Below are 18,197 nucleotides of genomic sequence, written 5' to 3' on the forward strand. Positions count from 1 at the left end.
AATTAATTCATCCCTTCCCATGGCATGCAGGTGTTCAGCCATCCCCAGGAGAGCAGGCCTCTATCACGCTTGGGATTTGGGAAGACAAATGCCACCACTCTGAACGTCCCCACCTGCCTTCTTCTTTCCCCAATTTTTATTGTTGAGCATGATGTGCATGGTATGGAAAATCCCTTGGGTCAGTTGGAGACAACTGTCTTGGCTGTGTCACCTCCCAACTCCTTATGTACCCCCAGCTTTTATTGCTTGCAGGGTGGGGAGCAAAAAGAGCCTTGGCTCTGTGTAAGCACTGCTCAGCAGTACGAAAACATCCCTTTGTTACCAACACTGCTTCCAGCACAAATCCAAAACACAGCCCCATACCAGCTGCTGTGATGAAAATTAACTCCATCCTGACAAAAACCAGCATAAGGTGGAATCTTATGCTTCTTTATAAAGAAAATCCTTGGTTTTGTGGGGTTAGTTCAGAATCTTTATCTCATTTGACTTTCACAGCCATATAACAATTTCAAGTATTCAAACTCCTTCTGTAATCAAATGTAGCCAGAACTTTCCATATTGTGAATATAAACATAAAGGTCACTAATACTGAAAAAGAAAACAGAAAAAAATTTGCTATAAGTGTTTCCATTTGGTAAACAAGTTTCTTTTACTTTTATTTGACAAATCACTGCATTGGTAATACTCACAAAAGCAGGTCTGGAATACAATTCTCAAATATGTCCTCTGCTGCTAAGAATTTGATTAACTGGCACCGCATTTATTCAATTACTACATCAATGGTTTGGCATTTTTAAAAGTTAATCCTTTTTGTCCATTAGTAATTATTGTTTAATCCATATCTTGCAATATTCCCAATGGTTGGCTTCATTAATTTAATAAAGGACAGATATGTATTTCTTTTCTAAATACTATCTGGTTTGGTTGACAAAACGTGATTGACTACGATTTTAAATAGTCTCAAGGATGACTTCATAAGCAGGCTAAGAAAGTCAGTTTGAATACCTGGGTTATTTTGAATTTGTCAATGCTTTTATAATGTTTTTATAATTAAATACAGTGGCAACATAATGCAAAGAAAACGAAAACAAAATAAGAGCATTCAATGGACACTAGCTCAGCAAACAGAAGGTTTTATTCCCAACTCTATGACTGAGATGCTGTATGCCCTTGGGTTGGCATTCTCCTATTTCTTTTGATTTTGTCTGTTTGGACTGGAGCTTCTCCTGGGTGGGTACTGGAGGTGCTAATTAGAGTAGGTAGCAAAATGGGGTCCTGATCTCTGTTGTGGCCTCTAGGTGTTGCTATAATACAAATAATTAATCAAAAGACATGTTTCAGTGTCCACAGAGGGTGTTGCCAATGTTTCCCAGAACCACGCTTAATTTTATACAGTTAAACCCCTCTCTCCCCTCCTCTCTACAGCATAACTGAAATTTTAGCTTTGTATATTGGGCAAATGAACCTGAATGTGAAAAGTAGAAGTCAGAAAGCTGTAGAGATTTGACTCACCTCTAGTCAAAGTTCCTCATTTTTGGGTGCCTTTGTGATAGTCTCTTGTCCAAGGGTGGGTGCTGCTAGAGGAACCTGCTATTATATTCCTGACTCAGCCCAACCTTCCACTGACAAGATTAACCACTGGGCATCACATCCCTTAACAAGGCTTCTGCTGCTGATGTGGTTTAGGAGTATAAGCACACAAGGCACACATAAAGACACAAGTGCAGGTTAGATCAGGAGATAGACCTGTTCTCATGTCTAAGGACACGTGGCCCTAAAATAAGTTTAGTAAGGATACACTTTGTCTTGTAGGGTGAAAGTTCAGACCCTCGTGTGGCTTGATCTCAAGATCTGCGTATTTTGCTCAACAGGGGGATAATATGCAAAACTCTTTGTCATTATCATCAACAATCTTAAGATCCGTAGTTTAAATTTTAAAAATACGGCAGAGCAAAAAAACCCCCAACAAAACAAATAGAAAATCATCTGGAAGAGTTAGCACAACCTTTTGTTCTGTCACATTTCCAAGGAAGGGGCTGTCAGTGCTGCAGCCCAGCCCAGCACATCATTTGCTGTAACCTCCAGCCGAGCAGCTCCTGCAGAACAGCTCTTGCGGAGGTGTGCCGGAGCCATCGGTGCTCGTGGCCATGCCCAGAATAGTGGCAGATGCCTCCCAAAACTGCATTTGTTGGAAATGCATTTGTAGCCAAACAGTTTTGTCTGGCAGGGGATAAACAATCCCTCCTGCAAAGCAGTAGCACAGTTAGAAAAGGAGCTGGATGCACATTTGAAGAAAATGATGCAGGTGCCTGCTGGAGCGATGCCTCAGCAGGATTTGCTGACGCAAAGGGGCTGAATATGGGATGGGAGCTCTGTCCTGGCTCTGGCCAGACATAGGTGCTGTGAGCCCTGCAGCCATCCACTGCCTTCTCTGTGACCGCATCAGCTCTGCATTAACTGCAATCCCTTTTTGTCATGGAGGAGAAATACAGCGAGGGGTGAATAGTCTCTCTGCTCTGGTCTACATGTGGTTCAACCTCTGGGACAAACAACCATGGTCCAGCTCTCAATATCTAATTGAGATTGCATAACCAGATACTGCAGGCATGTATTTATATAAAAGCTATTTTAATCAAAAGACTAGCCATTAAATCGCCAGTGTTCTTAAGCATGCTTCACCAATTTTTCCACTTTTAAGACTCAAGTAGACAATTTTTTAAATGTTTTATAAATGATAAAAAATTCACATCAGATTTTAACAGAATTAAGCATACTTATTCAACACACATGGGGCCTCTGAAAAAAATGTTATTCAATTTAATAATTTTAATTTACATTGTATATGTACATGAGCATTTTTTTCAACCCACAGGTTAACACCACAAAAAAAAAAAAAAAAAAGGAAAAGAAATAAAAAAGAAAAAAGTACTGTGGTTAGCTGAGTGAAGAAACTCTTGAGACACTGTTGTCTGAAATAAAAGCAAGGCACTCTCCCTTAACACCTGATATATTCCTGAATTCTGCCTAGACAAAGGCATGTTCACACTGAGAGAGCTCGAAGAATAGTAGTAGATTTATTCTGCATTAACTCTTTCTTTTACCACTGTGACAGGTCACCGGTTGTACTCTAGGATGAATCAGTGTATTGAAGTTGACATGAAGGACTATTCCACAGATGATGGGATTTGGGAGAGTATCACAGCTAAGACTATCTATGGAAGACTGGAGGACACAGACTACGTGAAATCTCACACGGGGCTCTCAACCTGCTTCCTCACATTCCACTTAATAAATTAACCTTGCTCAACAAAAAAGCGATTTTACTGTACTATGCTGATTTGCTTGAAAATCCTTGATAAAGGCCCGCTTGCAAAATGCTCCTGCAAGCCCTTGTCTGGCTGGTGCTCAGCACCTGGCAGGATTTGTCCCTAGATAAAAGCAATTTCTCAAGGGACCTTGTGTTTTACACAAGGAGACAAAAGCAAATATTCTTTTTTTTTGGATTTTATGTCTGTATGTTTTGTATGCGCACATGTGTGTGAGTGTATATATATATATATGTATATATATATATTTAGTATATACAAAAGCAAATTCAGTCAAAATATATTTGTCTTGCTGGTCAGGCTTGTTACAGCAACCTACAAGAAACATTAGCTTCTCTGATATTTAATTATGCTATTATGTTTGCACATAAGCTTAAAAGTCAATACAAAAAGCAATACTTTTCCAAATATTATCTGCAGGTAAACCAGAAATATTAACTATAGTGATTAGAAGTCTGTTTCCCTATTGACACTACTATAAATCTTGATATAAGAATAATTTTTTCATAAAAGCACATCCAAACATAGTAAGTGATAAAATACCAGATTACTTTTTGAAAACCATACAGTGACTCGATATCTGGGTTATCCTTTGCAGCAATTAGGCAATTCATTTGGCATCTGTTTGATTGTATAATTTAATTTCCATATAAACAGCATAGTTTAAAAAAAGACAAAAGCTAGAATGTTTAAAGCTAACAAAAGATACAGTGACATCAGGTTGACATTCAAAAATTTCTTTAGCAAAATGACCAACAAAATTTTGACTTAATACAGTGCATATAAAGTTTTTTAGAACTGAACTTTTTAAATATTATTTGAATTTAGCAAAACATGAGCAAGATTTTAATATCAAAGTGCTAAACAGTACTGCCTTAGAAGTCACTGCAAATAAACTGTAAAATAACTCTGCTTGTGATTTGACAGATATTTTATATACAAATGGTTAATAAAAAGACACGCGCACACACACACGCACACAAATATAGGTATATACATATATATACATACACATTATATATATGTATATAGTTTTCCAACTGGTGTATCTGAGTCAGTGTGAACACCCCATTTAGTTATCATGTGTAACAGGGTTCCCATGAGCTGGCAGTCATTGCAATAAATACAGGCAAAGCCATTACAATATACCATGCATACAAACATTTATACAAATAAAGACACTATGCAACAAATTATCTCATATTAATATGGCATCAACAGTATAAACATACAAAAAGGAGTACGAACACGGAATGTTTAAACGCAGCCCACTATATCCTTCCTAGCACTTACATTCATACTATTTTACAAGACTTGCTTGTTCTTGAAAACCATCTTCTGTCTGTTTACTAACGAGTCGCTTGTGTTAGAAGTCTAGAACTGAACTATCCCTGATACTGACCCTGTATGCTCCAATCACTACTTACTCGGGTTTCCTTAGCTAAGGAACAACTGAGCCACAATTGCTCCCGTGTCTTCCACATACATTTGTCAATAAGTCACGCTACATGGAATCAAGTTTGGAAAACTCTGTCAGGTAAGTTAGTGCATGTAATTTTCTCCCTTGATTTCTTCTGTTTGTTTTCCTAGTAAAATAAATTAGTTAATAAACGAGACTTAGTAAGACAGCACTTTAAAAAATTGCACTTGAACATGGGAGCTAACAGCCATTGTCATTTTGCTATATTTGATTTGTATGAAATGTTTAATTGAATGTACTTTGCTAAAAAAAGTGAATTTTTGTTTAGATTGTGCTGATGTATGTGCCCTTGATGCAGGAAGTATGCTAAAGGTATCCTCACAAAACACATACTACCCTGGCAAACAACAATTTGCTGTTCTTTCAAACACAGCTTCTACAATTTTACTCCTCATAGACCATGAGGTGTTAAACAACAGATTTAAAACAGTCATGTTAACCTTTTACTGCTGCTGGGATAGCATTGTCCAAAAGTGCCATATTAGCCATTTAAAAAACCCAAATCACACAAAAGAAAACAAAGAACACAACCCCAAACCAGTAAGCCAGTAAGTTTCAGGCCTCAGGTTGTAAGGACAAAGCGCCAGAAAAGACCTCATGTTAGACTCGGAGCGGCTTTTCTGTTAAGTGAGGGCAGAAATGTTAGCTGTAAGTCACGATCCGTTTGCCTGCTCTGGTGGGCGTTTGCCTCTCAGGAGGGTGGTTTGACTCAGAAGGGTAAGGTGTCCAGAAACAGCCTGTCGATGATGGAAGGGGCTGGCACCAAATCTTCCAGTTTCAGGTAAAAGATGCGCTGCAGTCCCAGTGTGCAGAGAGAACGCAAGTCAGCCAGAACACCCAGTACCTTCGGCTCTGCAGACTCGAGCGGTTGTCCTTTGTTTTGGCAACTGAAAGTTAAGTGATCTTTCAAACTGCTTGTGATCTTGTTGCATAGCTCTTCCACTTTCTTTGGTTCTTTTAATCCATGTCGTTCTGCAAAGCCAAAGGAAAAAAAAAAACACATCACCATCCTGATCACAAACGGAGAGAACGCGTTTTCTTAGGTGTAACCCAGGTGCATACTCTGGAACTCAGAACAAAAAGTGCTCTGGAAGTGTAGATTTCTCAGAACGGCCGGGGTTACGTGGTATCAGTTAACCTTTCTGCCACACAAAATAAGAGAGGGCAAGTGCCCTTTTCTCTTTATCTACTAAAACAGGCGACAGAGATGCTCAGTTATCATTGAAATTCTGGTACAAGGAATCTAAGCATCCTGTGTATCTGACATAATTTTCATGATATGAGACAGAATTAATTGGGTGATTTTCCAGCAAAACTATCACAGGAGGTGTTTTGGAGATTTCCGTGCTTCCCCACCAGTTGTGAATGCTCAATAACTATGGCAACCATTACTTATTCAGTGAATTCAAGTCGCGATCAATATCCTTAGCTAGCTCCATCAGCGCCCGGCCTAGAATTCCACCAGGAATTTGCAGACACTCTTAAAAGAAACTAAAGGCACCTTACTACCCTTTGTTATTTTGATCAGCTGCTGCTTTTTAGTTTATTCATCTTTAAAAGCTCTAAGATAAAAGAAGCCTGGAAGTTAACTATTTTGCTTTGAGGGAGCAATGCCTGAACAGCTGTTATGTTATCCATCACAAAAACCTCAGCAATCCTAAAAGGAAGGAGAGCTGGGGTTTGTGCCCCTTCAAATATCTTTTTAAAATACTACAATGATGTTAAATGCATTCACAGTTCTTTAAGCATACGTAGAATGAATCAGATTTGTGATTCATTAAAAGTAGGCTTTTTACAGGGGAAAGAATTCTGTGTTGTTTGCTCTCAAGGCTTAGTGGATAACAGAACAAAAGAAAATTCAACTCAAAAAATCTCAAATTTGTGATGTATTCATTTGCCTCTGACTTTGAAATACACAGGTAAGTAAGAAATGGCTTCACAGCAAAGTCATAATAATTTACATGTGAAATAGCACATTGTGCTATTGTACTGTATCTATACAGTAATCAAAGAAAATGCAGCTTATATTAAATCAATTAGATACATAAAACAATGACAGCAGTGGTTAAGAAGAAATTGTGGCAGTTCTTATGTTTGATGCTTTTGAAGTCATCTCGTTCCCTGAGCCTCTGTCCCATCCCTGGCAGCCAGCAGCCAGATTGTGCCCATTGTCCCCAAGTCTTGCCCCTCCATGCCAGGAGGAGCTAGCAATCGACATGTCCTCTGTCTGTCCCCCCTAACGAACAGTGAAAAGAGTACAGCTCTCTTTACTTCCAGAAGCAGAAGTAATGCCTGCACCAGGCACAGTGGTGCCTTGCCCAGGCCTGTGTATATAAACTCCACCTGTTTTGGCTTAGGTACTCTTTACAAACCAATAAAACAGACGGGATTCAATGAGGGCAGTCAGAAATGCAAAGGTCTGGTTTTCCACTGATATTCACCCATTTTACACTTTTTTTTCCCCCAACTGTATTTACTTAGGCAGTTAGCTCCTGAATAATACTGGTTTGGGATCAGAATCACAGATATGCAGGCATGGACATCTCTGTCCAGAAGCTCCTGTGCTCTATCATTTAAATACCATTAGTCGGCCCTGTTGTTTCAAAGCAACTCTTATCCAACCAGTGACATCTGCTTCAGACAGTTTTCACCTTGCAGGAATTAAAAACCCTAGGTATTCTAAGTGCCTTGTTTACATTAAAACATGAGAAGTCAATGAATATTTAAAGCCTTTCCAGTAAATGGTGTATAGTGTAATTATGTAAGCTTTAACTATACAGGTCACTGAGAGTAAATACTTAGGCAGATTCTGCCATTAAAAATCTTGGCAGATAAATATTTTATACAGGTTGGAAAAGCTGTAGGGCTTTTTTTTTTTTTTTTTACCAGTAGCCTACTGAGAGAATCTGCAGGACATTAAGTTAATCTTGCAATCTTTGAAGAGTTCCCATCTTTTAATCTGTTTTGTTTCCTAGCTGTGTAAATGAAGATATTTTTATAGATGTAGGAGCTGGAATGTAGAATGGATCCAAAACCTGACTACAAATTAGCTGAGCACATTTTCAAACCACTACCTCAGTAGGTGACTACCTTGCTGCAGAATATGGAAAATTATCTCTGGCTCTGGAGCATGCAGCAACTTTGTTAGCATTTCCAGCCAGAACTAAACAGCTTGTCTCCCACTGACAAGTTCAGAAGGTTTCATGAAAAAATCATGTCTTTTGTGAATAGCCATGAAATATACCGAGGCAAAACACCATGTGTGCAAAGATTATCATATTAGTAGCCTTACTTTACATAAAAAAATCGTGGGAATTCAGAATTAAGAGATACTCTGTCCTTAAACTCTGGTGCTACAATATTAAAACAGTCCCAGACAAACCAAATTGTCCTCCCCTGAGCGAAGTGCCATATAGTGGCCTTCTCTACTTGCAAATCCCCATAAGAGTTAATTCCTCATGCCTTGAACTGCTTCTGGGGGTTTCAGTCTTAAATTCCTAAGGCATCCATAGAAAGTCAAAGCCATCTATGTGGAAGCTTTTCTGTTAGGGCAGGACACCACATGCACCAGCACTGCCACTGCAGTCTCTGGTGTAAGAACACAACTACTTTCTGAAGAACACACTCATCTAAGAATAGGCTCCTCTCCTCGGTAGACTTGAGGCATCCAGAGCCTAATTTACTCAAAGGTTTAGATTTAACAGGGTTCAAATAACAAAAAACATATTTTCTTGCCTTTTTCACATGCCCAGTTATGTTTGCACAAAGAAAGACCCACTGTGTTTCTTATACAACCCAGAGGGAGCAGCACGAGGCCCCTGGGGTAAGGGTGTGCAGTGGCACTGAAGCCAAGGGCCTCTAATCATTCACTGTCTTCCACAGGATGTTCTTATCCACATAGGAATAAGGCCAAGGTTTATCCCAAGAAGTATAGCTGGTCAAAATAGACTTTCGCTAACTGATTGACGAGATGTGCAGATATTATCGTAGTCAGACTTTCTTATAATGACAAAGGCATGTGTAAAGTGAATTTAGGATTTCTCAGCCTGTACAACCTAAAACACAAACCAAGATTGTGTTTTAGGATATCACTGATTTTTGTGAGAAAAATGGTGATTTATAGCAAAGATGCTGTCAAAATGACTCATCAGAAGTCTTGCCTCTAAAGCTCTGCAAACTTAGCTCATCCTGGTAAACTGAACACAGCAAGTTTTTTACACCTTTTCCTCTTCCTGGGAAGCTGAATGTAGTTTTCTGCTATCATTACACTCATCAGCAAAAACTCGACAGGAAGAAAGCAAAGAAATCCATCACTAGCTGTGCCAGTCCCTCCTTCCCAAACCTTTGACCTGAGGTAGATCATGCCAGGGTCAGACAGACTGAGCACTACCCTTACAGAAAATGCCCCTCAGAGAGCACCAGTACCTCAAATACCCTGGGCTCTGCACTCTGTGTCACGGGGTATCACTTTCAGTCTCAATTATTTCTGAGGTGTCCAGAAATGCAACGGATGAACACTGCAGACTTAAAATAACCTCTTGATTGTCTTAGTTTCAGTGTAGTTATGTGATTTTCTCTTCCCCCTTCACATTCCTCTTCCCCTTCCATAACTCAAATAAGCACAGGGCTCAGTTGCCTACAGCTTTCTCATGCACAAAATGTTACACAGGAACATTGCAATTTGGCAGATCCAAGAGTCTCGTTTCCTGTTGCAGTCTGGCCCATATTTATCCTGCCTAACTCTCAGACACTTCACAAGGGTCCCCAAGCTTAGTGCACAGACCTCTCAAACTCCTCCTAACATCAGTGTAAGGATGGGCATTTTTAGAAGATTTTTACAATTTTAGATGGATAAATCATCTTGTGGAGGTGCCCTGTATTCTCCATCAGCTGTGCAAGGTACCTAAAGTCAGGTGAGATGAGTGGCCACACAGAACAGCATAGTTTGCTCCCTCTTTTAAGAAAACCACAATATAACACAGACTGTTGGTTGCTGTAGAAGCAAAGAGTTCTTGCCTCAACAAAGAGGTGGGAGTGAAAAAGGAGGAGTGAGTACTTCATTTTGATGCTGACAGTATTTCCCTCAGCTAAGTGGCGGGGGGGAAGACAGACAATGCAATCTGGAGGGGGTTTTTTTATAACTAGCTCTCCTACACTCCTCCAGTCTGCCACCTGCTTGTATGTAGACCCAGCACATGAAGCACCCACTCCAAAGGATATCCTGGCAAGAGGACTGAAGGATAGCTGCTTCCGAAGAGTAGGTAAGTTTCAATTCCATTGGGAGGTTGGACAAACTCATGTGCAGAAGGAACTGCAGCAGTCATACTCTTTTTAGCCAGACTGGTCTCATTACTGTTTCTTGGTATGACTGATGGTGCTAAAAATTGTGTTTGTAAACTGGAACAGAAAGCCCAACAGCAGGAAGACAAACATAAACTCCTAATTAATTGAAACCTCACAACGTTCTTCAGTGGTCTGGTGCCAGTCTAACAAAGCATTAGGAGTGTGAATAAGCCCAATATATACAGTGGTTCTGGGCTGGTCTGTAACACACTTAAAATAAAACATATGCTGAAAGAGCTTGGCTGAATGAGGGCTAGCATGCTCTGTACTCAGCAGCATCCCACTGAGAGTGTCAAGTGGGCAAAATAATAATGGTTTGATGTGGATAGAGAAAGGAAGGGGCAGAGAGGAAAACCTAATCAACGAGAATAAGAGAGAGAGAAAACACTAGCAGTTTTCAGAGCAAGCAGAAATTTGAGGCCAAATTAGAATGTGCCCTTGAGATGATCTGCACTGGACTCAGTCTTTCTGTTTTCACACTGTAAAAAAAAACCTAACAAATGGTCATTTGGGAAGTTTAGGAAGCATTTTCAAGCATAGGCTGAGTTAGTATCTAGTCTACTCTGCAAAGCTTCATCTTTAACACTACCCAGTCCATCATGGAGTGACTGTGCAGGAACACTTGTGATCCATGAACACACTAAAGTCATAGAAATCATCCATGTGGAATTAACAACAGAACTTGACCCAAGATGACCAGCATTTCCTTTCCATGTTGGGGCTCTTCTTCAGCTCATTAGATGCTACATATCAACAGAATAAGTGGTCTAAAGGAGAAGAACACGACGGACCTAACTTTTTTTATTTTCTTAGGCATGTGAGGTGAGCGTCATGCATTATTTCCTACCTACTTTCTTCTGGGTGATGCTTAGAGCAACACTCATACGCTGTGGAGGAAGTTGTGTCCAGCCTTTCTAAACCAACTAAAGGAAGTAAAAAAAGAGAAGAGAGACAGAGAGAGGAAGATCCTAAAGGAGCACCTTACAGTAAAAAATGGTTTTTGGCACAACAGAGTTCAAAGTTAACTGTTTGCAAACCTCCATAGTAAACTAGAAGCCACTTCTTTCAACCTGGGTGCTCTTTTAAGTGGATGTTTTATCTGAGAGGACCTGAAAATTCATCAGCAATCTGACATAATGTTTTTCCTTCTAGGCAACATACCACAGACTTCCAGGACCCATAAAATAGATAGAAAAAGCAAAAATATATTGACTTTCTAATGGAATATATAATGTAAAATATTGTATATACCTTTAGTTTTACTCAAAGCAAGCAATGTAGTGAACTACATTGAAAAGAACAAATGCCCCTACATGCCTATAACTATGCATCCTATGCTATCACCTGCACTGTGGTTGGGATAGGACATGGAGCTTTGCGGCTCCAAACAAGTCAGGAAGTTTAATTGAAGGTCACTGGAACTCCTGGAGCTGTTACTGGGGAGACAATTTGACATCTCAAAGTGAAGGAACAGCCTTCAGTATATCTTAGGACACTGGGACCAGTGGAATGTCTTTTAGATTCCAACACTGAATTTTAGATTTATTCCCTCTTCCTTCACTGGGAGACAGATGTTAGTTCTCCCTGTCACTCTTGAAGAGCACAAAATACAGGAAAGAGAGTAGTGACTCCTCTTATTCTTCTCCCTCAGCAAAACTGCCAAAGATTAGCAGTATACAAGAGGGTTTTGTTTCTAAGGACGTATCTTTGGGCTAAGGACAGCATTCATGAAATCAAGAAGAATGAACAGGTCGTTATTCCCACAAAAAAATTTTTCTTTATCTGGAATGACAATTCTTGAATTCGATGCTAATACTGTACAGCACCTAAGATGCTGTACAGTATTAAAGCAGGCTGTGACTACTACAGATCACAGGACTGTTGTCTTTTCCTTTTTTTTGGTTTAGCCATCAAATCATAAACAATTTGCATGATAATCAAGAAAATTTTGCTCAAGGCAGCATTCTGGTTTTGCAGTGTTGTTACTAAAGGCAAACAAATAGATTCACAAAAGAAAGCTTTCCCACTTCTTATTTGAAGCCTAATGACATGGATATCCACCTAGAACACGGGAGAACCATGGTCAGATTCCCTTCCAGTTGGAATCAGACCAGAGATAGGGCCTTGGGTGTCCCTCTGACCACCATCAGACACAACAGCCATTCTGTGGCCTGTGAAATATATCAAGTTGTCTTAACACAAAAGACAGTGGTACTCAATAGTTGGATATCCTATGCTCTTGGGAAAGGTTGCTCTTCCTTGCTCCGACTCAAAGAAAGGGCTTGAAGAGTTTGCCAACTACCCATTGCTTCCAGCAATCCATTACAGGAGAAAAGGGTGCCTTCCCTGGAGACAAAGAATGGCACCTAAACCACCCATCTAAATCTAAGCCAAGCCTCAAAACAATGTTTAAAAATGTTCAACGATTCAGACTTCTTCGGGTTCCATCTTTCCAAATTTTCTCTTGGCTATTTTTTCTCTTGGTGTGACTAGCTGAAAAGACACATGGCTTGTCATACTCAAACTTCAGAGAGGAGAAAAGAAGCCATTTCTTGTGGGATACCACATCAGAGCCAAATCTCAAGGTTTTCCTGAGTAAAACTTTCAATACACTAGGTATAATCACCTGATTTTCTCTTACATGTTTTATTTTTAATATTGTTCATCATTATACAATGCTATCTGTTTTCAGGTGACCAAGTCTCTGGCTGAGTCCCTGAGTTAGCTAACTGCCCTTGGACATCTGAAACCTGTGAATATAAGTCACTAGAGCTTTGGTCTAAATTAGATCACATGAAAATACATGCTGTCCTTAAACCAAATCAGCAGAGACATACCAGCCTCACAAAATAAAAGAATAAGCAGAAAACAACATTAATTTTAAATATCATCTCACACAGGAAAGAAAATCAAGAGAAGCTTGACAAACATAGAAAATCTTAAAGTTTTTATGTACGGAAATTGTCTCCTTTTAAAGGTAACAATTGCTTCCATTTGTTTAGAAACTTTGGGAAGACCAGCACAATATAGCAAACTCCTGGAAGTGTTGTGATCAAGGAAAGGAAGAAAGGTGTGTCCAATTAAAACCTATTTCTAATTATCCTTAGCCAGCCACTGGATAACTTTGACTCCTTATGTAAGGGCAAGGAAGCAGTGCTTAACTGAACAAATTACCATGTTAAAACAGAACATGGGCTTGTAAGGGGAGTCAGATTTCCTCCTATACATTTGTTTTTACTAAATTCACTTAGCTTGCTGGGAATCCTGTTCATCAACCTTCCCACTCTCGGTCTCCAGGAGGATAATCAAGAACACACTACCTATGGCTACCTAAAAAAGACATATCTCATATATAGTAAATAATCGAAATCATTCATATGTGCTATATATATACGAGCATATATGCCTGTATGCAAATATATATAGAGAGGGGCAGCACCTATCATTGATTTAGAGCTATCTAAATGCATATAATGCTATCTAAATACATTATTTATGTATAGAAGTATGCATATACATACACATATGTGTACACATATATGTAGGTGTTTATAGTACATATATGCAAGTAAGAGTGAACATATGCCAGTGGATGTACATATGCAGGAGAAAAAAAAATTGGGACTGTTCTTTCTGTCTTTAACATATCACTTATTTTGGGAATTTTTTCATACAGAGTAAAGCAGCTCCAGTGAGTTATTCTGGTCTTAAATGTTTTATCAAAGGAACCCAGAATCTAGATCTTAAAGTACCCTTTCCAACTGCAGAGGAAATTAACAGAAATTAATAAAATAACTGAAAATGCTTCAGAAACAAAGAGCTACATATATACACTAACTCTTCACCAGGAAGGCAGCGTACCATGCAAACTCTGAAACCAAAATCTTGGCCCCACAAATGTCAGTGGGAATCGGCCAAATTTATTTTTCACATCTGTCATGGAGTGTTTTATCTCAGGGTTGCCCTGACACCATCTCATCCTGAGATGATGACTAAAATAAAGACTATAGCTGGTGTTGTTGAGGCCACTGCCTATAAAGTAATGGATGCCTGAAAAGCAGAAGGATGTCAAGGGAGCTTATAAGCATCCCTGGGAAGATTCAGTTCAGGGCACACTGAAGACACAATTACACTGTTAAACTACCAGTTTTTCTGATATGAGGGTGAGGTTCTTTGTGGAGATGACTTCTGCTCCAAATTCTGCTCTGTGGCTGTCAGACAGCCTTCCTCCCAACTCTCCTTCTGCTGCCATCAGCCATGACGCTTCTATTGCAAGATGCCCAAAGTATGTAGTGGCTTTATTGCTTCAGGAATGCAAAAATTACACTTTAAAAGGTTATGTTCCCCTATTTTGTACTTACTGGATAGATTTGGCAAATTCTGACATTAGTTTCCTGCTGTTCACCCCAGCAGGCAGAAAGGGTCATACAGTCACATGCACACCCAAAAGCTTTTGTACAACTGAGGAATGTGACTTTTTTCTCATTATTCTCTGATTTTCCTCTTTCAGAAAAGCACTGAATACCTAGGCTAGCCTGGCTACCAAAAGCAGCCTTCCTGCCCTCATGGAGCACACTTTCTGGTCTAGCTACCTTGCAGAGAGATGAGCTATGCTAGCTCTATGGCTTCTAAGTCTCAAGCTGCCTTGATATTACTATTCGTACACAGAAGACCTAGCTCTGGCAATTTCATTAAGATTTCCTGGGACTTCAGCAAGTATCTTGAGTATTTTTGTAGGAGCTACACAATTTGCTTGGAAGCAGTTTGCTTTTTAGAGACTACTCCAAGAAAACAATGAAGCTGCAAAGAAATAGTTAGATTACATTCTAAGAGAGGTGTCTGATAGCCTAATGTTATTCCACAATTTCAATATGGTCATGCTAATGCTTAAAAATCACTTCACCCTGAATATAGCTGAATTAACTGAAATTGCTTGAATCTACAATAAAGCAAAGCACTAGAGTCTAAAGCTTTCTGTCAACAAAGGAGCACTCACCTGTAATCATAGTTAGAGCTGATAGACTTGCTAAGGCTGGGATATCAAGGTTAAGGCTCTTTAAGTTTAAGGAAAAGTCTTTAATAGAGTCGAGCCACTCCCCAAATCCACGAAGGCACTGAAGTCTATGAAGCACGAGTCCATTGCAGAATACAAACTTATCCTCAGCAGTATCAGACCTCAAATAAAAACAATTGAAAAAATTATAAATGCATCTTCTACTTTACAGAGAAGTGCATAACCAGTATTGAAGCGTCTGTCATTTAAAATCCAAGGCATATTATCCTGAGACATATGTGGGCATTCACGTTTGACAATATGTTTCTCCCTTGGGGCCAAAGTACAACAAACAAGCTTCTGTGATTGCTTACTTGGTAGAGTTATAAGCCTGAGGTTAGCTGTAGCATGTGGTGTAGACTGTCTAATTAGTTAAGATTTTGGTCCTGCCCAAAGGCATAAACAGAGAAGACATTTTGCATTAAATACTGTATGTTTGAACCAAAGGAATACTAAGTGAGTGCATTTTGACATACAAAACTAATAAAAACATAGATTCTGCAACTCTCAGCATTTACTTAGTATCATCTGCATTTTTCAGATTGTAAAAATTGGCAAGGAAAAAAACAATGGAGAACACACACAGTAATGCAGGACAATACACATAACTGCATAAACTCTTAAATGAAAACCTGTGTGCAAGAGAGAAATTACAGCCAAGCTCTCCTCTTCTTCCCTCTCCATTACCGATATTTAATAAAAAAAAAACCACATGCAAAGGTCATTTTCAACCTAAATAAACAAGGGCATAACTGAAATCACCAGTCTGCAATTCTGCCTGCTCCTGAAAGTGGATTTGGTAAAGTGTCTAACTAGTGCTAGACTGACAAACAGCATCTCACTCTATTAAATGACTTGGTATTAAGAAGAAAAGCAATCTGAACAAGATTTTAAATCTTCTTCATCCCTTTCAAAAACAGATGACAAAGAGAAAAGAAAAAACTTTCATACTTGAAGTGTGTTACTGTATTTCATACTTATGAGTACAAAGCAGACTTGCTCAAATAGTACCTGAGGATCAATTTTGGTAACTATGTAGGAAGAAGATGGGACAGATCAAATAATAGAAGCACATTAGTGACATCTATGATTTCTTTTTAAATCACCTTCTTGATTTTTCCTGCTGTGTGAAACAAGTTAAACACCATATCCTTAGTATGCAGACATTGCTGGTTTTTGTGCTTTTTTTTTTTGGTACAAATGACAATGTTCAAAGATAGTGCCATATTTATTCCTTAAAAATATTCAGGTGGATGATTTTTCACATCAACTTAAGAGGAAATGAAATAAATAGTTACCTGATGGAGAGTCTTAGTACAAACAGCTCCAAAAAAGCTGATTCTATGAGTAATGTCTGATCTTCTTTTGGGAGGTCAGTAAATCCTGGGATTTTTTCTGCCCAGCCTCTAGTTATGTCAATGGAGGCAGTCAGAAGATTATAGAACTGTTGTACATGTTCTGCATCTGTGCCTGCAGCAGCCTGATCAGTGGAACAGTACTAAAATGAAAGCCACAGAAAGCAAGGTTATATGCATTTATGGGCATTCTGTGAAACATACAGCATTATTTGCCCAACAACATTTCCTTCTGTGGCAAAGCTGGTATTACTTATAAAGACATAAAAAAATAGGTCTACATCTACCTACTTATTTGGTTACCTACAGGCATTTTGCTATTCAGATAGATATTACAAAAATATTTCCATATGTATAGAAGTAATTTCAAATTTATAACTAAAATATAATATCACATTTTACAAGTACCTACATACTATTATTAAACAGAAATAGAAACCTGGTGGCTAGGATAATTTGCATCACACTAGAAGAGGAACATTATGTGGCTTACTACAATGAAACACTTTTCCCATTGATGAATTTGTCTCAGTATGTCGGAAATGCAGATTTCTTCCAAAACCTCACAAAGTGCATTTTATCTGACAGTGATAGAGACACATAAGATAAATCACGTTTTATCTGACACATGCAGCATTGCTTCATTTGAATACAGAATTGGTTCAAAGTAAAGCAGCTGCCCCATATCACCTCTTATCCTTCAAATTGAAGCATTTGAGGTTCAGCAGAACCTATTATCCTGCTTATGTGGCCATAACTCTTCCAGGCAACCATTTGACAGTCTCAGCTTGCTCAGCTTCCCTGTGACCCTCTGACAGCTCCCTCCCCACTATCTCCTACTTCATCACCAGTGGATCCCTGTCACTCCTTTGACACTGCTCTCTCTCTCTCAGCAGAAAATACAACAGGAGCTTTTGTGGCTTAGTCCAATTCTGTGCTTGGAAAGTGCTGCTGGTTTTCTGAGCAGGTACTAAATAATGTGGCATTTATTGTAGTAACATACTCATCATCAGACACCTGCTGGGTTATTTCTGGGAGAGACTTCATAGCCACTCTCTCTTAAGGGTTCAGCCAAAGAAAGGCTGAGGTAGTCTCCACAGCTAAAAGAAGCCTGCATACCCTTTGGAAACAACTGTCCACGTGCACTTAGGCTTGAGTCCATCAGCCTGAATGTCACTCTAGCAACTCTCCAAGCCAGAATGGAAGCAGAAAAAATTCTTTCCCCATCAGCAACAGTGGTCTGGCAGCCTGGGAGGACCATATTACAACCTTGGGCTGCAGATATCACCCAAGTTGCTAACTGCAATCCAGAAATCACTTCTGTGCAGGACAGAGAGAGATGGGGCAGTAAGCAGAACCTCTCAGGTAGCTGTCCTGTACTCTGCCTCTCCTAGCTGGAGCTGGTTGATGTTGGCAGGTAACGAATGAAGGACACAATGTCAGAGCTGCTGACGATGGGAGAACCACAGCAATCCTAGAGACCTCTGTCTGTATCTGGGTCCTGGTACTAGCTCTTGGTGGTTCTGTTCTGCTTACCCAACCTAACTGCACGAGGTTCTCACGCTAAGTTCCAGCTCACATGTTTAATCAGCTGGTAAAACATGTGCAGTCCTTCTTATAAAGTTCATATGGAGACAAAT

At 39.4% G+C, this 18,197-nt stretch overlaps 1 protein-coding gene across 1 annotated transcript in view; it reads right to left on the reverse strand.

The window, feature by feature from the left end:
• Nucleotides 1–2,709: 2,709 nt before the first annotated feature.
• Nucleotides 2,710–18,197, reverse strand: part of NR4A3 (nuclear receptor subfamily 4 group A member 3) — a 29,214-nt gene continuing 13,726 nt past the window's right edge. Inside the window, exons 6-8 of the mRNA XM_014875187.2 lie at nucleotides 16,501–16,700; nucleotides 15,146–15,324; nucleotides 2,710–5,778 (exon numbers count right to left, since the gene is read on the reverse strand). Coding sequence (XP_014730673.1) covers nucleotides 5,516–5,778; nucleotides 15,146–15,324; nucleotides 16,501–16,700 — 642 coding nt within the window. The 3' untranslated portion in view covers nucleotides 2,710–5,515. The remainder of the gene's footprint in view (nucleotides 5,779–15,145; nucleotides 15,325–16,500; nucleotides 16,701–18,197) is intronic.

The sequence above is a fragment of the Sturnus vulgaris genome, chromosome 1, assembly GCF_052056855.1.
Source record: "Sturnus vulgaris isolate bStuVul1 chromosome 1, bStuVul1.hap1, whole genome shotgun sequence".
Classification (NCBI taxonomy): Eukaryota; Metazoa; Chordata; class Aves; order Passeriformes; family Sturnidae; genus Sturnus; species Sturnus vulgaris.